This window comes from Salarias fasciatus, chromosome 6, assembly GCF_902148845.1.
Source record: "Salarias fasciatus chromosome 6, fSalaFa1.1, whole genome shotgun sequence".
Taxonomy (NCBI): Eukaryota; Metazoa; Chordata; class Actinopteri; order Blenniiformes; family Blenniidae; genus Salarias; species Salarias fasciatus.
The window spans coordinates 3,311,759-3,334,291 of NC_043750.1; the positions used below are offsets into that span (position 1 = coordinate 3,311,759).

Below are 22,533 nucleotides of genomic sequence, written 5' to 3' on the forward strand. Positions count from 1 at the left end.
GAACGAGGAAACTGATCTGATCTCAAACCTTTACAGACCACGTTCTCCGGGTTCTATGAGGCCCGAGACAGACCGGAGGCTCCAGGTTCTCCTGGTTCCGTTAATGTGTCCTCCTGCAGGTGTTCTCCATCAGACCGTCGCAGTTCCGCCGCATCAAAGGACCAAATCTGAGACGAGCGGTCAAACCTGTAATGGAGCAGCCGAGTGGACGGCAGCCAATCACAGCACTGGAGGACCGACGGCAGCCAATCACAGCACTGGAGGACCGACGGCAGCCAATCACAGCACAGACACAAAACACACTGCAGCCAGGACGGAGCAGAACCACATCAACCGGCCAATCAGCGTCCAGCGCCGACGCCCTGGAGGTTCAGTCTGAGTTCTGCTTCAGATCAGCTCTGTTGGAGGGACCGGGAGGAACCCGGGAAAAAGCAGAGTTCTGGGGGTTCTGGTGGATCAGGGGGATCTGGGGGTTCTGGTGGGTCAGGTGGGTCAGGAGGGTCAGGAGGATCTGGTGGTTCTGGTGGATCAGGGGGATCTGGTGGTTGTGGTGGTTCTGGTGGATCAGGGGGATCTGGTGGTTCTGGTGGTTCTGGTGGATCAGAACCGCCTCATCTGCCGTCCGGGCCGCCTCCCCCGACCAGGCAGCTGATCCGGGTCCACCAGGCCGCCGACAGGCTCCGGATCTTCTCGGGGGTCTTCTTCCTCAGGGTGAGCCTCTGGTCCCGGTCCTGGTCCCGGTCCCGGTCCCGGTCCCGGTCCGGCGGCCGGACGCCGGCCAGGATGGCGGCGTCGAAGGCGTCCTTGAGGTTCTGCTGGGTCAGGGCGGAGCACTCGGCGAAGCCGGCGGCGCCGAGCTGCCGGGCCCGGCGCCGGCCGTCCTCCGCGTCCAGCGGCCGCTCGCCGCGCCGCGCCAGCTGGATCAGGACCTGGACGTCCTCCCGCAGGTCCAGCTGGGTCCCGACCAGAACCAGCGGCGCCCCGGGCCGCTGCCGCCGGATCTCCGGGACCCAGCGGCGGGCCAGGTTCTGGAGCGAGGCGGGCCGCACCACGCTGTAGACCAGCAGGAAGACGTCGGCGGTCCGGTAGACCAGCGGGCCCAGGCGGTCCAGATCGTCCTGCAGGGGACAACACAGGGACTGACTGCAGCGGACACACACACACACACACACACATCAAAGACAGCCTCTGCGCGGCGCCGGCTCTCTTCGGGCTCTGGGGCCTCGCCTGTGAACCTCTGACAGCAGCGCAGCGCGGGAACTTCTGTCTGCAAAAACATCTGGAGCTAGAAACCTGTCCGCAGCTCAGCTGTCCGCAATGTCCAAGTAACGGATCCAAATCCTGCGGAGAACCAGAAGGTGGCCGACCCCGCCCACAATCCCCCAACTCCGCCCCCTGGCACCATATATGGTGTGCAGATGAACTCATGAATGAAATGTGGGTACAGTAGAGGGCGCGGCGCAGAGCGCCGTGACCTGCAGGAAGGACGGTAAACGACCCAGGAAGCGACTCTTCAGGAGACAGAAACCCGAACCCTCATGGCGAGGAGGAGAGCCGGTCTGCCGTCCTCTCTGGAGGACACAGCAGAGGGACAGACGGAGACACTGAGTGGAGCAGGACCAGAGCCATCGGGACTCTACTGCTGGAGTGAGGAAAGTGTCCCACTTGAAGGAGAGCTGTCAGAATCCAGAGAGTCTCCACATGGCAGAAACACCTTAAAACAAACCCAACATCAGCATGTAGTGAACTGGTTCCACAGCCTGACGGAGCGTCCAGGCTTCATCACAGCAGGTTTAACGCTCTGCAGCTCAGAGAGGCTGAGGACCCGGAGGATTCGGGTTCAGAGGTCAGACATGGCCGTGGCGACACAGCAAACACTTTCTGTGTCAATTTTCCATTTGAGTGAGAACAATTTGAAGTGTGTATCATGAGAAGAATTATTATGTACAAGAGACGGTAGGTATTTGTAAGTGCAGAGACAAAGACAGTTATTTAACTTTTATCTGTTATCATACTGTACATATGTATCTGTCTCAAGAGTTTATTTTAGTGCTGTCAGTTTTAATCGTGATTAATCCATTGAGGTTTGCCAGTTGGGTCAAAGAAAAGAACTCCAGGATAATAGTCTTTTTCCTGACATTGGGACTGATTTATGAGGATTAGCTTCTTCATTGCGATTAATCTCAACGTTAAAGGTGCTGTAGGCAGGATTCCGCATCTCCGCCATCTTGCTTAGGGTTACCTAATTAAGATGGCGATTTGACCCATCTAAGATGGCGATTTGAAACCCAGCACAGCCAATCCTGTCCTGTTTTCTCTGACATCACGCCCTTACGCAAGTTAAGCCCCTCCCACAAGAACGTGCGACGAGCGCCCCTCGACCAATCACGGTTAGAGCCTCAGGGGCTCTTCTGATTGGTCAAAGATACCTGGAGCTGTGGAGATTCCTTTTCAGCTCAGAACAGAGACAGATGGAAACGCTGCGCCCTCGCGGTAGAGCAGTTATGCTACACTCCTAAAGGATTATCAATGGATACTCTAACATTTAATCCAAAGAAAACACAGAAACATTAGCATTGACTAGCAAAATCCTGCCTACAGCAGCTTTAAAAAAGTTCATTGCTGACAGCTCTCCATGAATTAATCACGATTAATTGCGATCAACGCGATTAAAACTGACAGCACTAGTTTATTTAACTGATATCTGTTATTAGTATGGTCTACATATCTGTCCGTCTTAAACGTACAGTATATCTTAATTGTCTATCTGCTCATGTATATCTTGATATCTGTTATTTATCTCATTATGTCTGTCTTAGATCTCTGTGCCAATTATGTTTGATTTATATCTGTCAGTTTATATCTATTACTTAATTATATCTGTCTTAAATTTGTATTTATATTATATTCAATTTATATTTAATAATTAGTTGTGTCGGTCAGTATATTTCTGTTATGTAATTATATCTATCCTAATTTTGCATAAATTATATCTAACTTTTCCTTGTATGGTTGGTTTTTTTTGTATTTTTCTACTTTTCTTTCTCCGTTTCTTGCCGCTGCGAACCTGCAGTTTCTCCATGCGGACAAATAAAGGACTTTCATTCCGTTTCCTTCTGCTTCCTCGTCTCCTCCTAGTTCCTCTGGACTGCGCTGTCCTTACGGCAGCTGCTGTGTTGGCGGCGAGGACCAGAGTCCCACGCGGTACCAGGTCTGGCTCAGAGGAGCCGCTGCGCAGAGTCTGGGGCTGGTTTTGTGCAGCGAGCTTTATGGGTAAGACCCCTGGTCCGTCTGTCCACCGTCCTGTTCTGGATCCACTGTGGTTCAGGATCCCGTCCTGCTGGGATTGGTCCAGATGGTCCAGATGGTCCAGATGGTCCAGATTAGTCCAGATTAGTCCAGATTGGTCCAGCTGTAAGAACACCAAGACGACTGAAGGGGTGTCCACTCCAGCAGCGAGCCTCACCTGGCAGAGGACTCTGTCCCCCTGGAGGACTCTGTCCCCCTGGAGAAGTTGTCTTCTGTCCCAGAATGAGTCGATCTCTGTCTGGACATGGACTGTCCCTCACCGGGCTTGTCCAGCTTTCTGCTGAGTGTGTGTGTTGTCTGCAGTGCCACACACACCTCTGGACGGCGGGAGGACGGTCCCGTGGACGTCCCTGGACGTCCCTGACTCAGCTCCATGCTGATTCGTCACGTTTGTTTTTTTCCTTCCTCGGGAGACTCTGGACCGTCCGTCCATCTGAAGACATTTCGCTTCCTCTAAATCTGATTTTCTCATTTTCAATAAAACTCTCCACAGCCAATCAGAAGGGTCAAAGGTCACAATGGCAAAAACAGCCTGAATCAGACTAAGAAGGCAGGAAAAGCTGCAGTCATGACAAAGTACATGAAATAAAGTAAACAGAGTGAAAATAAAAGACTTTGGGAGGAGTGCGTTACCGCCACCGACCAGCAGAGGGCGACGCCGCGCAGAGTGGGAGAGCCCTGAAACACTGGCAGGCTCCAGCCAGCAGGGGGCGCTGTGCGCTGCGGAGGGTCAGGCACTAAAGCAGGCTGCGGGGCGCGCGACACAAACACAGACTCCTAATGTCAAGGCGGCTCAGCTGATCAGGACCGATCAGGACCGATCAGCTGATCAGGACCGATCAGGACCGATCAGCTGATCAGGACCAATCAGGACCGATCAGGACCGATCAGGACCGATCAGCTGACCAGGACCAATCAGGACCGATCATCTGATCAGGACCGATCAGGACCAAACAGGACTGATCAGGACCGATCAGGACCGATCAGGACTGATCAGGACTGATCAGCTGATCAGGACCAATCAGGACCGATCAGCTGATCAAGACCGATCAGGACTGATCAGGACCAAACAGGACTGATCAGGACGGATCAGGACCGATCAGGACCGATCAGCTGATCAGGACCGATCAGGACCGATCAGGACTGATCAGCACCAATCAGCTGATCAGGACCAATCAGGACCGATCAGCTGATCAGGACCGATCAGGACCGATCAGGACCAAACAGGACCGATCAGCTGATCAGGACCAATCAGGACCGATCAGGACTGATCAGCTGATCAGGACCAATGAGCTGATCAGGACCAATCAGGACCGATCAGCTGATCAGGACCGATCAGGACCGATCAGGACCAAACAGGACCGATCAGCTGATCAGGACCGATCAGGACCGATCAGGACTGATCAGCTGATCAGGACCAATGAGCTGATCAGGACCAATCAGGACCGATCAGCTGATCAGGACTGATCAGGACCGATCAGGACTGATCAGGACTGATCAGCTGATCAGGACCAAACAGGACCGATCAGCTGATCAGGACCGATCAGGACCAATCAGGACCGATCAGCTGATCAGGACCGATCAGCTGTGAGGAAGAAGAGGATGAGTGTCTCCCAGTCAGACAGACCGGAGGGGACAGGGGGACAGCAGGACAGGAGGACAGGGGGACAGGTGAGCAGGAGGACAGGGGGACAGGGGGACAGGATGAGTCTCACCTGTCCAGCCGTGTCGCAGAGCTGCAGCCTCACCGGCTTCCCGTCCACCGCCACCATCACTGCAGAGACCACAGGTCAGAGGTCAGAGGTCAGCAGTCACAGAGAAGAAGCGGGCTCCGTGCGTCGCGCCCCGCGCGAACCGCGCACCCCGCGCTACCTGTGAAGTTGTCCAGCGCCGTGGGGACGTAGTCCGCCGGGAAGCCGTTGGTGGTGTAGCTGAGCACCAGGCTGGTCTTCCCCACCGCGGCGTCCCCCACCAGGACGCAGCTCACCCGCCGCTCCGGCGCCGACCCGGAGCGCCGCCGCTTGTCCCGGTTCCTGGCGCGCCTGGGCGGCGGCGGCGGCGGCGCGGGGCCGAGCTCCGGCCCGCACACCGGGTCCGACACGCGGCGACACTTCTGCTGCTCTGCGGTGTCCTGCGGGAGCATGGCTGCGTGGCGGCGCGCGGGAGAAGCGGCTCAGATCTGCCGGAGACTCCGCGCGAGCTCCATATGTGTGTGTGTGTGTGTGTGTGCGTGTGGCACGGCCGCTCAGCGGGAGCTCCTGATTGGCTTTCTCGCTGCATCTGCTGCTCGTGCGTGATAAGAGGCTTAAGCTGGCGCGCGGAGCCGCATGAAGCTGGGAGAGCCGTCAGCAGAGACCTCCAGGCCCCCCCGGGGGGGAGGAGGAGGAGGAGGAGCAGAGGACAGCACTCTTCATCACTCCCTTCACTTCAGCCAGTCTGCAGGGAGCGGCATGGTGCAGCAGTGGAGAGCACTGCCACCGCGCCGTGACTGATTCCTGGTTCGAGTCCTCAATCCGTTGCTGAAAGGCTGAATGGAGGCTGTGTGTGTGTGTGTGCGTGTGTGTGTGTGTGTGTGTGTGTGTGTGTCCATCAGCGGTTTGCAGAAGGAAGTCTCCAGTATCAGAACCACAACAAGTTCTATCAAACTTCTCCAAACAAAACTGTGACGAAAGAAGTCTCCTGTCCCTCTGTCCTCCCGTCCTCCTGTCCTTCTGTCCCTCTGTCCCTCCGCCCTCCTGTCCTCCTGTCCCACTGTCCTTCTGTCCCTCTGTCCTCCTGTCCCACTGTCCTCCCGTCCTTCTGTCCCTCTGTCCTCCTGTCCCTCTGTCCTCCTGTCCTTCTGTCCCTCTGTCCTCCTGTCCTCCTGTCCCACTGTCCTCCCGTCCTTCTGTCCCTCTGTCCTCCTGTCCCTCTGTCCTCCTGTCCCTCTGTCCTCCTGTCCCACTGTCCTTCTGTCCCCCTGCAAGGACATGACAGTGTTATTGTCCTCTGTCCTCCTCCTGCCGGGGTGATGGTGGACATCAGTTCTGTTATCAAGACCAGCTCCGTCCATCTGAGGACTCAGGACAAAATCAGTCTGATCTTCCTCTGGTGGACTTGGACAGCGAGCCACGCTTTGATCACTTCTGGTTGGATTATTGGGATGCTTTGTATGTTGGGCTGGACCAGGGCTGGACCAGGGCTGGACCAGGGCAGGACCAGGGCAGGACCAGGGCAGGACCAGGGCTGGACCAGGGCTGGACCAGGGCAGGACCAGGCAGGACCAGGGCAGGACCAGGGCTGGACCAGGGCTGGACAGGGAGGACCAGAGCAGGACCAGGGAAGGACCAGGGCTGGACCAGGGCAGGACCAGGGCAGGACCAGGGCTGGACCAGGGCTGGACCAGGGAAGGACCAGAGCAGGACCAGGGAAGGACCAGGGCAGGACCAGGGCTGGACCAGGGCTGGACCAGGGCAGGACCAGGGCTGGACCAGGGCTGGACCAGAGAAGGACCAGAGCAGGACCAGGGAAGGACCAGGGCTGGACCAGGGCAGGACCAGGGCAGGACCAGGGAAGGACCAGGGATGGACCAGGGAAGGACCAGGGAAGGACCAGGGCTGGACCAGGGCTGGACCAGAGCAGGACCAGAGCAGGACCAGGGAAGGACCAGGGCTGGACCAGGCAGGACCAGGGCTGGACCAGGCAGGACCAGGGAAGGACCAGGGCTGGACCAGGGAAGGACCAGGGAAGGACCAGGGCTGGACCAGAGCAGGACCAGAGCAGGACCAGGGAGGACCAGGGCTGGACCAGGGCAGGACCAGGGAAGGACCAGGGCTGGACCAGGCTGGACCAGAGCAGGACCAGAGCGGACCAGGAAGGACCAGGGCTGGACCAGGGCAGGACCAGGGAAGGACCAGGGCTGGACCAGGGCTGGACCAGAGCAGGACCAGAGCAGGACCAGGGAAGGACCAGGGCTGGACCAGGGCAGGACCAGGGCTGGACCAGGGCAGGACCAGGGCTGGACCAGAGCAGACCAGGAAGGACCAGGGCTGGACCAGGGCTGGACCAGAGCAGGACCAGAGCAGGACCAGGGAAGGACCAGGGCTGGACCAGGGCTGGACCAGAGCAGGACCAGAGCAGGACCAGGGAAGACCAGGGCTGGACCAGGGCTGGACCAGAGCAGGACCAGAGCAGGACCAGGGAAGGACCAGGGCTGGACCAGGGCTGGACCAGAGCAGGACCAGAGCAGGACCAGGGCTGGACCAGAGCAGGACCAGGGAAGGACCAGGGAAGGACCAGGGCTGGACCAGAGCTGGACCAGAGCAGGACCAGGGAAGGCAGGGCTGGACCAGGGCAGGACCAGGAAGGACCAGGGCTGGACCAGAGCAGGACCAGGGCTGGACCAGGGAAGGACCAGGGAAGGACTAGGGCTGGACCAGAGCAGGACCAGAGCAGGACCAGGGAAGGACCAGGGCTGGACCAGGGCAGGACCAGGGAAGGACCAGGGCTGGACCAGGGCTGGACCAGAGCAGGACCAGAGCAGGACCAGGGAAGGACCAGGGCTGGACCAGGGCAGGACCAGGGAAGGACCAGGCTGGACCAGGGCTGGACCAGAGCAGGACCAGAGCAGGACCAGGGAAGGACCAGGGCTGGACCAGGGCAGGACCAGGGCTGGACCAGGCAGGGCAGGACCAGGGCTGGACCAGAGCAGGACCAGGGAAGGACCAGGGCTGGACCAGGGCTGGACCAGAGCAGGACCAGAGCAGGACCAGGGAAGGACCAGGGCTGGACCAGGGCTGGACCAGAGCAGGACCAGAGCAGACCAGGGCTGGACCAGGGCTGGACCAGAGCAGGACCAGAGCAGACCAGGGAAGGACCAGGGCTGGACCAGGGCTGGACCAGAGCAGGACCAGGGAAGGACCAGGGCAGGACCAGGGCAGGACCAGGGCTGGACCAGGGAAGGACCAGGGATGGACCAGGGAAGGACCAGGGAAGGACCAGGGCTGGACCAGGGCTGGACCAGAGCAGGACCAGAGCAGGACCAGGAAGGACCAGGGCTGGACCAGGGCAGGACCAGGGCTGGACCAGGGCAGGACCAGGGAAGGACCAGGGCTGGACCAGGGAAGGACCAGGGAGGACCAGGGCTGGACCAGAGCAGGACCAGAGCAGGACCAGGGAAGGACCAGGGCTGGACCAGGGCAGGACCAGGGAAGGACCAGGGCTGGACCAGGGCTGGACCAGAGCAGGACCAGAGCAGGACCAGGGAAGGACCAGGGCTGGACCAGGGCAGGACCAGGGAAGGACCAGGGCTGGACCAGGGCTGGACCAGAGCAGGACCAGAGAAGGACCAGGGAAGGACCAGGGCTGGACCAGGGCAGGACCAGGGCTGGACCAGGGCAGGACCAGGGCTGGACCAGAGCAGGACCAGGGAAGGACCAGGCTGGACCAGGGCTGGACCAGAGCAGGACCAGAGCAGGACCAGGGAAGGACCAGGGCTGGACCAGGGCTGGACCAGAGCAGGACCAGAGCAGGACCAGGGAAGGACCAGGGCTGGACCAGGGCTGGACCAGAGCAGGACCAGAGCAGGACCAGGGCTGGACCAGAGCAGGACCAGGGAAGGACCAGGGAAGGACCAGGGCTGGACCAGAGCTGGACCAGACAGAGCAGGACCAGGAGGACCAGGGGGACAGGGCTGGACCAGGGAAGGGACAGGGCTGGACCAGGGAAGGACAGGGCTGGACCAGGGCTGGACCATGGGAAGGACCAGGGCTGGACCACAGCTGACCAGGGCTGGACCAGGGAAGGACCAGGGCTGGACCAGGACTGGACCAGGGAAGGACCAGGGCTGGACCAGGGCTGGACCAGGGAAGGACCAGGGCTGGACCAGGGCTGGACCAGGGCTGGACCAGGACTGGACCAGGGAAGGACCAGGGCTGGACCACAGCTGGACCAGGATGGACCAGGGCTCCTGCAGCGCCTGCAGAGTGTCCAGAATGCTGCAGCCCGGCTCTGACTGAAACAAGAAGCAGGATCACATCAGCCTGTGCTGAGCTCCTTCCATACCGGACTGACATGCTGCAGCCCGACACGCCCCCCAGAGGCCTGAGGTCAGCTGACCGCTCCGGTCGGTTGTCCCTAAAGCCAGGCTCAAAACCAGAGGTGACAGAGCCTTCTCTGTAGCTGCCCCCCCCTCTGGAACAGCCCCCCCTCTGGAACAGCCCCCCCTCTGGAACAGCCCCGCCCGGTGTCAGGTCCTCCCAGACTGTGGGACAGTTTAAGTCCAGACTGAAAGCACAGCTCTTCTGGAAGGTTTTCTAAACACTAGTGAAACTGGAGGATATTCTTGGTGTCTCGTTTGTCTTCTCTGTGTTTTATTATATGTTTAGTTGAGCCTGTTATTTTCATCTATTTATTCTATCTTTTTCTTTTTACTTTGGTCAACAGAAGTTGTTTTTTTAAATGTGCTCTATAAATAAAATAAAATTGAATTGAATTGGATTTTATAATCACTGTTATGGTTTTTATCTTTGAATCGTCACAGTATTGTTTCCATATTAATTATTATATTTTATTTTGATTCATACTGAGTTTCAACATGATGAAAACAGGAAATCCTCAAATGCAACATCTGTCTCATTAAAAGCGTCTGCATCTCTACAAACTACTATCAACTACGAGAAGCGTGAAATACTGCTGTTTTCAGTCTGATCTTCCTCCACTCCTCTTCTTCTTCTTCTTCTGGTCGGTTCAGTTCAGCCTCCTCTGGAGAAACAGAAGCTGCAATTTAACGATTTAACCCCAACAAAAAACAGAGAGAGAGAGAGAGAGACAGAGAGAGAGGGAGGAGAGAGAGAGGGAGAGAGAGAGTCAGAGAGAGGCAGAGAGAGAGAGAGAGAGAGGCAGAGAGAGGCAGAGAGAGAGAGAGAGGGAGAGGAGAGAGAGAGGGGAGAGAGAGAGGGAGAGAGAGAGAGAGAGAGGGAGAGAGGGAGAGAGAGAGAGAGAGAGAGAGGGAGAGAGAGGGAGAGAGGGAGAGAGAGGGAGAGAGAGGGAGGGAACACAACAAAGAACACACACATTCACACACACACTAATCCTGTTAGTCCCACCTGGACACACACACCTGGAGACACACACACCTGGACACACACACCTGGAGACACACACACCTGGAGACACACACCTGGAGACACACACACCTGGACACACACACCTGGAGACACACACACCTGGAGACACATACCTGGAGACACAAACCTGGACACACACACCCGGAGACACACCTGGAGACACACCTGGAGACACACACCTGGACACACACACCTGGAGACACACACACCTGGAGACACACACCTGGAGACACACACACCTGGAGACACACCCGGAGACACACCTGGAGACAGGTGTCTCTGGATGAGTGTCTCAGGCTGCAGTCACAACCGCGCTTCAGGCTCACTACACCCAGACCCTGATTCACAACCTGACTTCACAGCAGCAGGCCAGCTCTCTGCTGCCCCCCAGTGGACAGAAGCAGCATCACCGGGATCCTGTGGAGCCTTCAGTCCCTGCAGCAGCTCAGCAGAACCCTGCTTCAGGCCGGAGGCGGAACGGAACGCCGGCCGTTTCCTCGGAACGCCGCAGAACGTCAGAGCGCCGCTGTCGGTCCCGGAAGGAGGAAAGAAGCAAGACAGGAGACAGGAAGTAGCAACCCGGGGAGACAAGTCTGGTCCTGACCAACGCTTCAGCTTCAGGTCTGAGCCGGTGTCCTCCTTCAGAACCTCACGGTCCGTTTATGCCCTGTGGGGCAAAGCAGGCGTCGTGGAACGCCGAGGTCATGGAACCGCCAACGAGGTCATGGAACCGCCACGAGGTCGTGGAACCGCCAACGAGGTCATGGAACCGCCAACGAGGTCGTGGAACCGCCAACGAGGTCATGGAACCGCCAACGAGGTCATGGAACCGCCAACGAGGTCATGGAACCGCCAACGAGGTCGTGGAACCGCCAACGAGGGTCATGGAACTGCCAACGAGGGTCGTGGAACCGACGAGGTCATGGAACCGCCAACGAGGTCGTGGAACCGCCAACGAGGTCGTGGAACCGCGAACGATGGTCATGGAACCGACGAGGTCATGGAACCGCCAACGAGGTCATGGAACCGCCAACGAGGTCGTGGAACCGCCAACGAGGTCATGGAACCGCCAACGAGGTCAGGAACCGCCAACGAGGGTCGTGGAACGACGAGGTCATGAACCGCCAACGAGGGGCAGGTCATGGAACGCGGAACGGAGGTCATGGAAACCCCGACGAGGCAGGAACGCCAACGAGGTCGTGGAACCGACGAGGTCATGGAACCGCCAAACCGAGGTCTGAACCAACGAGGTCGTGGGACGACCGCCAACGAGGTCGTGGAACCGCAACGAGGTCATGGAAACCGCGATCTGGAACCTGCCAACGAGGTCATGGAACCGCCAACGAGGTCGTGAACCGACGGGCATAACATGCAAAAACATGAAATAAAACTGGAGAAGTGATCGATATGAGCAAAGATCTGAAACCAAAGACTGACTCAGCTGAGTGTTCATAGAAACTACTGCTGCTGTACTGCTGGTATACTAGTACTGCTGCTACTGCTAGTACTGCTGGTACTGCTGGTACTGCTGGTACTGCTGGTACTGCTGTACTGCTGGTACTGCTAGTACTGCTGGTACTGCTGCTACACACTTCTCCAGAACACAACCGGTTTTGGGCACTGACAACGCTGCATAACAGGATTAGGACAAGAGTCAGACACACACACACACACACACACACACACACACACTCACACACACACACACAAGCTGCCACTCCCCCCTGCTCCTCCAGACCCTGATCTGGATCTTCAGACCAGCGAACACATTAACTCAATTTAGAGTTTGGGATTAAGCCCCCCCCCCCCCCCCCCCCCCCCACGTTATAACACACACACACACACAAACACACACACCGTCATCCTCCTCCGTCTCTCTCCTCATCTCTCTCTTTGACAGGATCAGCTGAGCCCCCCCTCCCCGGGGGGGTCGGGGTTCGGGCTCCATAGTTATGGCTGAGGCCATCTGTCACCGCCTGCATTCACGCAGCCACCAGAAGGCCGCAACATGTGCACGTTTAAATGGAGAACCCAACTTTCCCAGGACACACAGGCCTGACCCCGGCAGCCGCGGCCCCCACCACCCCCACACCCCCCCACACCGCCACACCCCCCCACACCCCCCTACACACAACCCCCCACCTGCACCGCCTCAGCCCCACCCACCTGCCACACCCTCCTCCACCAACAGCGCCAAGACACACTGCCTGTATGTGAATCAGTGAATTAGCACACACACACACACACACACACACACACACACACACACACACACACACACACACACACACCACAACAATATCCACCACTGCCCCCCGGGGGCTGCAGGGCCTGAGGAGCAGCAGCTTCTTTACACACCTTGCATGGCAGCTGATGGTGAAGTGTGTGTGTGTGTGTGTGGTGTGTGTGTGTGTGTGTGTGTGGTGTGTGTGTGTGTGTGTGTGTGTGTGTGTGGTCCTGGAAGGGGGATGAGGGCATCCAGTCTGGTAGATGTGTGGGAAAGGGAGAGATCAGCTGATGGTAAAAAACCGTCTGTGGAGAGGGAGGCTGTGTGTGTGTGTGTGTGTGTGTGTGTGTGTGTGTGTGTGTGTGTGTGTGTGTGTGTGTGGGAGCGGCGGGGGGTGGGGTGAGTGTCACACGCTTCTGCTTTGTGGCTCGGTCAACAGGCGTGTGCCACGGTGTCGTCTGGCCGCCCCTCGCCTGCTGTCCGGCTGGGGGGGGGGGGGGGGGGGGGGGGGGGGGGGGGGGGGGGGGCATGAGAACCCGGGGCCCCGGCCCTTTAATGAGGGCCGTGCTGTTTCTTATCAAAGATGGACAAGCCATCATTACAATGATCATTAGAAGCTGCACAAAGGAGCAGGGTCCCTCAGCCGGGATGGGAAAATCCTGCAGGGGGGGGGGGGGGGGGGGGGGGGGGGGGGGGGGGCAGGGGGGTGAGAGAGAAGAAAAGAAAGTCTGTGGATGTATCAATTTAGCGGATCTGCAACAGGAAGGTCTGGCGACGCTCATCAGCTGATTCTGCAGCTGGACTCACATTCTGCCCGAGCGCTGGACGAGCCGTAGGTCTGGGCTTCACAGAACCTCCAGAACGGTTCCTCTCCTCCAGGCTTCACAGAACCTCCAGAACGGTTCCTCTCCTCCGGGCTTCACAGAACCTCCAGAACGGTTCCTCTCCTCCGGGCTTCACAGAACCTCCAGAACGGTTCCTCTCCTCCGGGCTTCACAGAACCTCCAGAACGGTTCCTCTCCTCCGGGCTTCACAGAACCTCCAGAACGGTTCCTCTCCTCCGGGCTTCACAGAACGTTACAGACGATGAATCCCGGGGAAAGGTTCGGAACGCTTCCCGGTGTTTCCAGCAGGGGGCAGATGCTTCATAGATCCATGTTTTACAGTTTTTCACAACTGCTGAAACACATTTCTTGAAACCTCCATTTTCTGAAAACCTTAAACACAAATCCAGAAATCCACGCTACATTCACAAAACCTCAGACTTTTCTGTCAAAATCAAAACTGTCAGCTGAAAACCAGCTCTCCTGTGTTCCAAACCACTCTGCGTTCAGATCTCACACACAGCAGGTAAAACCTGTTCACCTTGGATCGTTCATCAGACTCTACATGAAATCACTGAGGACACAAGCAGCAGTCCTCACTCTGAAACCTGCTGGGTCTTTTTTCCAACCCTGTCCTGGGTAGCCCTGGATTTTGTGCAGATTGAGTCACTTTTACCCAAAATGAGGTGAATCGTGTCGATCCCAGCAGTGAGGTGATGATTCTGTGGCTGAAGGGAAGAGAAGAATCTCTATTTTGAACATTCCTGCAGCTTCTTCTCCTTCTTGCATCTGGAGGCTTCTGGCAACAAACACAGCAGAAAGCTGGAGTCCAGTGTTCTCAGTGAGGACTACTGAAATGGCTCAGAAGGAAAAGACATATGGCCTCCCTCTCTTTACACTCAGTGTGGCTGTGGCTGAGCTGGTAGAGTGGTTGTCCAGCAGTTGTGAGGTTGCTAGTTCAAATCTTTTCCTCTCCCTGTCAGTGAACTGCCCTGAGCCCCAGCTGGCCTCCAGTGGAGGGTTTGACAGCCTGGCAGGGCAGAGGGCACGTGTTTCTGAATTCTGAGGGATTACATTTTTACTGTAAAGTAACCTTCCCAGACCGGTCTGATCAATCCTGACCCAGCATCAGGGTCAACTCTTCAACCCAAACAGCTGCTGGGTAGAAATGACCCCGCTTTGGCTCGGTCCCTTCTGGACCCAGCGCTGGGTTAACAATTCCACCCAATGTGGGTTATTTTACAGTAACCAGCAGTTTTCAGAGTGTGTAGCACAGAACATGTTTATTTTACGTATTGTAAATGCATTTAGCAAAAAGAAAAAAAAAAAAAAAAAACAGCATGGAAGTCAAAGTGATTTCTAAATTCACTGTCACAACAAAAAATAAATCCAAAACAAACAGAACCAAAGCAGACTCCTGCAGGGTCCTGGTCCTGGAGGCTCAGTCTCAGCGTCTTGTCTCTGGGCTCTTGGTCTGATCTCATCATTAGAAATATGTGTGTTCAGTTTGGAGCTGTTGTGTGTAACAGATGACAGTTGTGTTGGAGTTGTGTTCACATTTGCTGCCAGTGATTAGAATTTTGCAAAATGTTATGAAATGTGTTCAGTGACTGAGAATGTGTCTGAGGTTTTGCAAAAGGAGCAGATGGGTTTTGCACATGAGCATCGGACCTGAACAGTGTTTAAGTTTTTGCCAAAAGAGTGTTTGATTCGAAAATGAGTTCAGGCCCCTGAGAGTCTGGTTCAGGCGGCGGGGTTAGTGTTTCAGCAATTGTGAAAAAACTGTAAAAGAGGAGCAGCGGAACCCTGCAGCTGGTTCCAGGAGGAACTCACAGCTCTGCAGCCTTTCTGTTTCACTCATGTTTCCAGTTTGGAGCCGAGATGTTCGTGACTGAAATCAGGATTTGGATGAGTCAGCAGAACCTTTCCTCCGGAACCTTCTATTCACTGAGCATCAGGGCCTCGAACTGAAACCTCCAGTTACAATGACGGGAAAAGATTTGATGTCTGAGAGACGGTCTGGTACCAGACGATGATCCAAACACTGATAAGAGCAACGAAACCGATGATAAGAAGAACAAAACCGATGATAAGAAGAATAAAACTGATGATAAGAGGAATAGCAGCGATGATAACTGGAATTGAGGAGAACGACACTGGGTCGTTCCGTCTCCAGCAGCAGCTCTTCTGATCTGCATTATGTTCGGTCTCAGTTGCCGTTCGGTCCCAGAAGAAGGCAGCACCAGGTTTTGGTGGTGTGTGTTCACGTTTTGCTTTTACACCCAATAAGAAGGAGGAGGTTTCAGCCGTCGTTCTGGAACATACTTCAGAGGTCCAGAATTCTTGAACTGATCAAGCTAGAAGCGTGAAATTCACAGGAACATTTCATTTTTCACTGCTAGCTGCAAACAATCATGTTTTTTAGCCCGAGTCTGAGTGTGAAACTTTTTATGGGGGTAGAATTCCTGAAAAATAAAAGAAAGAAAAGAAAATCTTAATTTCGCCCATGTTTGAACGGCCTGTTTTTTCATCTAAAAAATATTAAAACAGCATTTCTTTCTTCAGTGCGGGTCTTACTGACACGCTAAAACCACTGTCAGTGGCGGCGCCGGAGTATTTTTTCTGGTGGGGCCGAGGCGGGGCTGAGCCATGTTGTGGCTCTAAAAAATCCAGAACTTCAATGTGAATGTATATTTGAATAAAACACCCCGGCTCCATCTGCATGCGCTGAGAACACGGTCGCTCCCTGGGTCCAGCCAACTTTCCCCGTTTGCTGCATTTTTGTCCGTGTGAGGCTTCCGTAGCGCACTGAGCACGCTCATCCAGCATTCATACAGGCGGACATCCGGGCATTTGGCCAACATCCGGGTCCGTCGCCCATAGCAACCAGTGCAAAGGGGAACGCCGTCGTCTCCGCTCGCTTAGACAGAGTAAAGACGTGCAACACGAGGGAAGAGCTAAGATGGTTAACAGTCGTTGTGCGGTCGGCTGCACCAACAACAAAAGGAAAAACCCTACTCTGTCATTTTATACGATACCGGGTGAGAGTACGGAACCAGAGCGGCGCCGACTGTGGCTGCAAGACAATAATAGAAAGTCGACATCGAATTCAGAAAATGGTCTGCCCCCTCTCCACATCAACTTATGGGCATCTAAGATCTCATTACACACATGTACTCCGCTCATTTTACTTCAGGTATGGATTTATTACTCCTGATACCTTTCAGCGTTTTTTTTGTCTTTTTCCACCCTGTCCTCCTCTTCGTTCCTCGTCCTCCTGCACTGTCTCCTCCTCTAACCTGGGCTGTATGGAGACGCTGACCGAGCGTCCTCTTTTTCCCGGACATGTCCACTTTTCACGTCCTGTCCGGGGCGTCCGGCGGGTTTTATAAATTCAGGAAAATGTCCAGTTTTCACTGTTTTTTACAGCACAATTACACATGAATGTAAACTGACCGCGCTTTGTACACAATGCTATGATACCAGATTACTTTGTTGCAGGAGTGTAATTATACACACAGACGGAGCGCTGCGGTCACGTGAGCTGCACGTTCACTGGCTGTGCGCAAATACACCGAGCATTACGGCAACACCGTTCCCAAACCCATTTCAAAACAGCTCACTGCATGTAATACATTATATATTACTGCACTTCATAAATTATACATTACTTTCATAAATACTATGAAGTATGATTACTGTGTACTTTCCCTCTAATTTGTTGCCAAAGTTCATTAGACATAGTAACACAAGCCATTGTTATCTGACTTTGAAGTCTAAAAAAATACCTTATTTCAATAAGCAGTCCATAATATTAGTACTGTTGGACTTAATACATTACATATCACTTGCACAAGTACTTTGAAGTACTTTTACTGTGTACTTTTCCTGTAATTTGTTACCAAAGTTTCCTGTTGATGTAAATAAAAGTCAATTTCGCCTGACTTTCAAGTGCAATAAAATCCTGTTTTTCAATAAGTAGGCAATGAAATCAGTACTGCTGTACTTAATACATTACAAATTACTTGCACAAGTACTATGGAGTACTTTTACTGTGTACTTTCCTGTAATTCATTCGACAAAGTTCCCATTGATGTGAATAAAAGCCATTGTTGCTGAATTTGAAGTGCAATAAAATCCTTTTTTCAATATAGTAGTCCAAAATATTATACTGTTGAACTCAATACATTACATATTACTTGTGCAATGACTATGAAGTACTTTTGCTGTGTACTGTCCTGTAATTCATTGCCAAATTTCCCTGTTGTTATAAATAAAAGCCAATTTCGCCTGACTTTGAAGTGCATTAAAATCCTTTTTTTCCATAAGTAGTCCACGAAATCAGTACTGCTGGACTTAGTACATCACATATTACTTGTACAAGGACTTTGAAGTACTTTTACTGTGTACCTTAATTGTAATTTGTCACCAAAGTTCCCTGTTGGTGTGAGTAAAAGCCATTGTCGCCTGACTTTGAAGTGCAATAAAATCCTTTTTTTCAATGAGTAGTTCACAAAATCAGTACTGCTTGACTTAATACAATACATATTACTTGTACAAGTACTATGAAGTACTTTTACTGTGCAATTTTCCTGTAATTTGTCACCAAAGTCAGGCAAATTGGCTTTTATTTACAACAGGGAACTTTGGCAATGAATTACAGGAAAACTACACAGTAATAGTATTTCATAGTACTTGTGCAAGTAATATGTAATGTGTTAAGTCCAGCAGTACTGATTTTGTGGACTTCTTATTGAAAAAAGGATTTTAATGCACTTCAAAGTCGGCGACAATGGCTTTTATTTACAACAACAGGGAACTTTTGCGACAAATTACAGGAAAAGTACTTCATAGCACTTGTGCAAGTAACTTGTAATGTATTAAGTCCAGCAGTATTGATTTCGTGGACTACCTATTGAAAAAAAGGATTTTAATGCACTTCAAAGTCATGCGACAATGGCTTTTATTCACATCAAGTGGGGACTTCGGCTATGAATTACAGGAAAAGTACACAGCAAAGTACTCCATAGTCATTGCACAAGTAATATGTAATGTATTAAGTAAAGCAGTACTGATTTCGTGGGCTACTTATTGAAAAACAGGATTTATTGCACTTGAAGTCAGGCGAAATTGACTTTTATGTACAACAGGGAACTTTGGTGACAAATTACAGGAAAAGTACAAAGTAAAAATACTTCATAGTCCTTGTGCAAGTAATTTGTAATGTATTAAGTACAGCAGTACTAATATTGTGGACTGCTTATTGAAAAACAGTATTTTACTAGACTTCAAAGTCAGATAACAATGGCTTGTGTTACTATGTCTAATGAATTAGAGGGAAAGTACACAGTAATCATACTTCATATAGTATTTATGAAAGTAATTATAATTTATGAAGTGCAGTGAGCTGTTTTTGAAACGGGTTTGGGAACGGTGTTACCGTAATGCTCGGTGTATTTGCCGCTCATGTGATGCAGCTCACGTCGGCTGTTCACACAGCGCGCTTCACGGATGAACTGCTAAAAAAAATTCCCACATACCGTCATACTCATCAGCAGGGAGTCTGAAGGGACACTTAACACCCACAATGTCCAGTTTGTCCTATATCAGTCCAAACTGTCCCCAGAAAGCTGGTCGTAGTGTGTGTAGGTCATCTATAGCCGGCAAGACCTTCCACACACTGAACAAATGTAAAATTACACGACAATAACACCTAAAACCGCAACGCACAAGGCACAGTGAACAGCGGGAGGCTGTAGTTTTCCCCCTGGAGCTGAATGGCGGACGGTTGCTATGGGCGGTCAGTGACCTGTGACGCGACTTCGCCTCTGAAAGTCAGAGATTTGTCCGACCTGCAGAAAAATCATGTACAACAGAACAACCGCTCTGGCTGCGTCCGTCTCCGGTCCGGAATCACCGCAGCCCCGCCTGCAGTGCCTCTGCAGTCCGCTGGAGGAGGTTGCCAGATTTGTCACGATCCCACATAAACATTATGGACCCGTTTAACTCAAGAGGAAAGCAGCCAAACCGCCGTCTCGGTGGGAAATGTACATTAAAACAGTATTTGTATAGTTACAAAAACACGTCCTATAACACATAATCATTTCATCACCCGTCCGACTTGTTCAATAAAGAAGCTTGATTTGGCAGAAACTCGCCCAATCTGGCAACACAGAGCCGCTCTGTTACCGGCGCTGCAGTGGCGCTGGTGGATTTAAAACTTGTATTTTTTCTCGGCTGGCTTATGGTAGGGCTAATACAATTCTTGGTGGGGCTGTTGCCCAACCAAGCCCCACCCTGGCGCCGCCTATGACCCTGTTGAAGTTCTGAACTGTGCAGTTTGTCTGCAGGACCGACTTTAATTCGGGGCGAATCTGAAATTTAATGGAACTGGACCACATTTGTGTGACCCTGTGTGACAAACAGCGCCTCTCTGACTCGGTCTGCAGGGAATCTTCAGGTCCCAGGAAGAAACAACTCAAAATACTGAACTGCTGCTCCTCTGCTTCATGTAGAAAATCTGTGTCAAAGAGGCCTGCAGCGCCCCCCAGCAGCATTCTGCCACACAGCAGGCTTTCTCCTGAGCTCAGGAGCGTCAGCAGGTGTTCTGAACCGCAGCATGACCTGCTGAGGCCAGCAGAGCCGGGCCGCCGCCGTCCGGACGGACGGGGCGCTGGAGGAGGGTGAGGGTGAAAAACAGTGTGTGGAGGGGGGGTGGAGGGGGGAGGGGGGGGGGGGGGGGGGGGGGGGGGGGGCATGACGCTGCAGCAGCGGCAGCTGGCCGTCCAGCTTGCGGAGGCCGCCTCCTCACAATGGACAGCCGTCCCCCGGGGGCCGGTGATTTAGGACAGGGTCTCTGGACCGGGGGTCCACTGAGGAGGAGCTGAGGACGGGGGCTTCAGAGGAACGCACACACACACACACACACACACACACACACAAACACACACACACACACACACACACACACACACACACACACACACACACACTCCCTCCTGCTTTTCCTCCCACCTCCACCTCCCCTCATTCTTCTAAAGCTTCCCTGCTGGTCCTTCAAACCCCCCATCTACACCCAGCTCCTTCACACACACACACACTACACACACACACACACACACCACACACACACACCCCGGCTCTCCTGGGAACGGCCGGACGGCCTCTTGGACGGGGAGCATTCCTGAGGTGCTGGCCGGACACAATGGCGGGGGGGGGGGGACAACAGGTGCGAGTGGATCCTCTGTGGTCCTGCGGCAGCTGAGCGGTGGGGGGGGGGGGGGGGGGGGGGGACTTGGGGGGGGACTGGGGCCATTATGGCACCATTCTGCACCGCTGCTCCACCCGCTTCGCTCCAGCAGCAGCAGCAAAACCCTGAAGCTTCCTCCTGTAACCTGGCCTGGGGGGGGGGTCCTGGAGGGGTCCTGGGGGGGCGGGGGGGGTCCTGGAGGGGTCCTGGGGGGGGGGGTCCTGGAGGGGTCCTGGGGGGGCGGGGGGGTCCCTGGGGGGGGCGGGGAGGGGGTGCAGTGTTTGGTTACTGCAGCCCTGATGCCCCCCCCTCACGACTATGTCACACAGGCTCCTCTCCTCTGATTGGCTGTGGAGTCTGTCAGTCCCGTTAAGCTCCGCCTCTTCCTCCACTCGCTAACATCCAGGTGTGTGTCCAGGTGTGTGTCCAGGTGTGTGTCCAGGTGTGTGTCCAGGTGGGACTAACGGGATTAGTGTGTGTGTGAATGTGTGTGTTCTGTGTTGTTTGTGAAGAGAAGGAAAAACAACAAGTACACAACTCACCACACACAGCTACACACTGAAGGCTCAGCCGCTCCCACCGTCCTCCAGACAGAACCTGTGTGTGTGTGTGTGTGTGTGTGTGTGTGTGTGTGTGTTCTTGTATTTCTATCCTTGTTGGGGCCAAATGTCCCCACAAGGATAGCAAACGTGGAACGACGTGCCTTGTGGGGACCTTTTTCCGGTCCTAAGTAGGAGAAACAGTGTTTTTCTTGACCATGTTGTTGTTACTGAAAAAAAGTAAAAGTGCAAAAACATTTCTTAGGGTTAGGCTTTGTTGTGGTGTGGGTTAGGGTTAGGGTAAGGGTCAGGGTTAGGGGCTAGACATGAATGGGAGTCAATGGACGGTCCCACAAGGATAGAAATACAAGACTGGTGTGGTGTGTGTGTGTGTGTGTTTGTTTTTTGGGGGTTGTTGTGTGTGTGTGTGTGTGTGTGTGTGTGTGACCCGCACATGTCGCGGTGCGTCTCCCGGAGCCGCGTGCGTGGCAGATGTGCTTCCAGCACCCTGGCACGCGACTGGCCGCCCGGCCGCCCCCCCTCCCCCCCCTCCCCCCTGCAGCGCCTCACACACTTCTGCCACACGCACACGCCGCACGCACACGCGCTCGCAGGCGCGTCTCTGTTCCCCTCGTGCCGCCGTGCGCGCTCTGCCCTGAAGCTGAAGCCCTGCTCTCCAGGAGCAGCGGCGGCGGGGGGGGGGGGGGGGGGGGGGGGGGGGGCGGAACAGCCCGGATCTGGTCCGACCCGGTCTCTGGTCCAGCAGGTAGACCTGATCAGGCAGCCGCTTCTGACCAATCAGAGCCGTTTATCCTGACAGACTGAGCGGGAGAGACGCACGTGCGTGAGAGCTTTCCTTTCCTTTACACTCTGACATTCCAACAAGCTGCCCCCCCCTCCGACCCCCCCCCCCCCCAATACCTCCGAGGAATCAGCTGAAAAGAAGAAAATCAATTGATCATCACAGCCCCCCCCACCCCCCCCCTCCAATCATGGCTTCCGGTGATCGATATCGTGTGATTGCGCTCCGTGTTGACGTTCCCACGACTGACCATGTGCCGCCCCCCCCCCCCCCCCGCCATATGGCCCCGGAGGGCCCATACCGTTACAGGTCCTTTAGCATGCTTCCAGTGGAGCTGGGGGGGGGGGGGGGGGGGGGGGGGGGGGGGGGGGGGGGGCGGCCAGATGGCGGGTGTAAGGGTCTGTCTGCGTCTGAAGGCGGGTCGTGGTCCTCCTCTGTAGACCCCCCCCCCCAGACTCTGGGGGACAACTTGGAGCC

The 22,533-nt window shown here is 54.5% G+C and overlaps 1 protein-coding gene across 1 annotated transcript; it reads right to left on the reverse strand.

Annotated features, from left to right (window-relative positions):
* Positions 1-370: 370 nt before the first annotated feature.
* On the reverse strand, positions 371-5,510 carry LOC115391126 (rho-related GTP-binding protein RhoU-like). The gene is made up of 4 exons (XM_030095236.1): positions 5,182-5,510; positions 5,025-5,083; positions 642-1,118; positions 371-592 (listed from the first exon to the last, which is right to left on the reverse strand). Exons 1-4 carry the CDS (start codon positions 5,450-5,452, stop codon positions 371-373), a joined length of 1,029 nt encoding a protein of 342 aa, XP_029951096.1. The 5' UTR covers positions 5,453-5,510.
* Between the last annotated feature and the right edge of the window lie 17,023 nt (positions 5,511-22,533).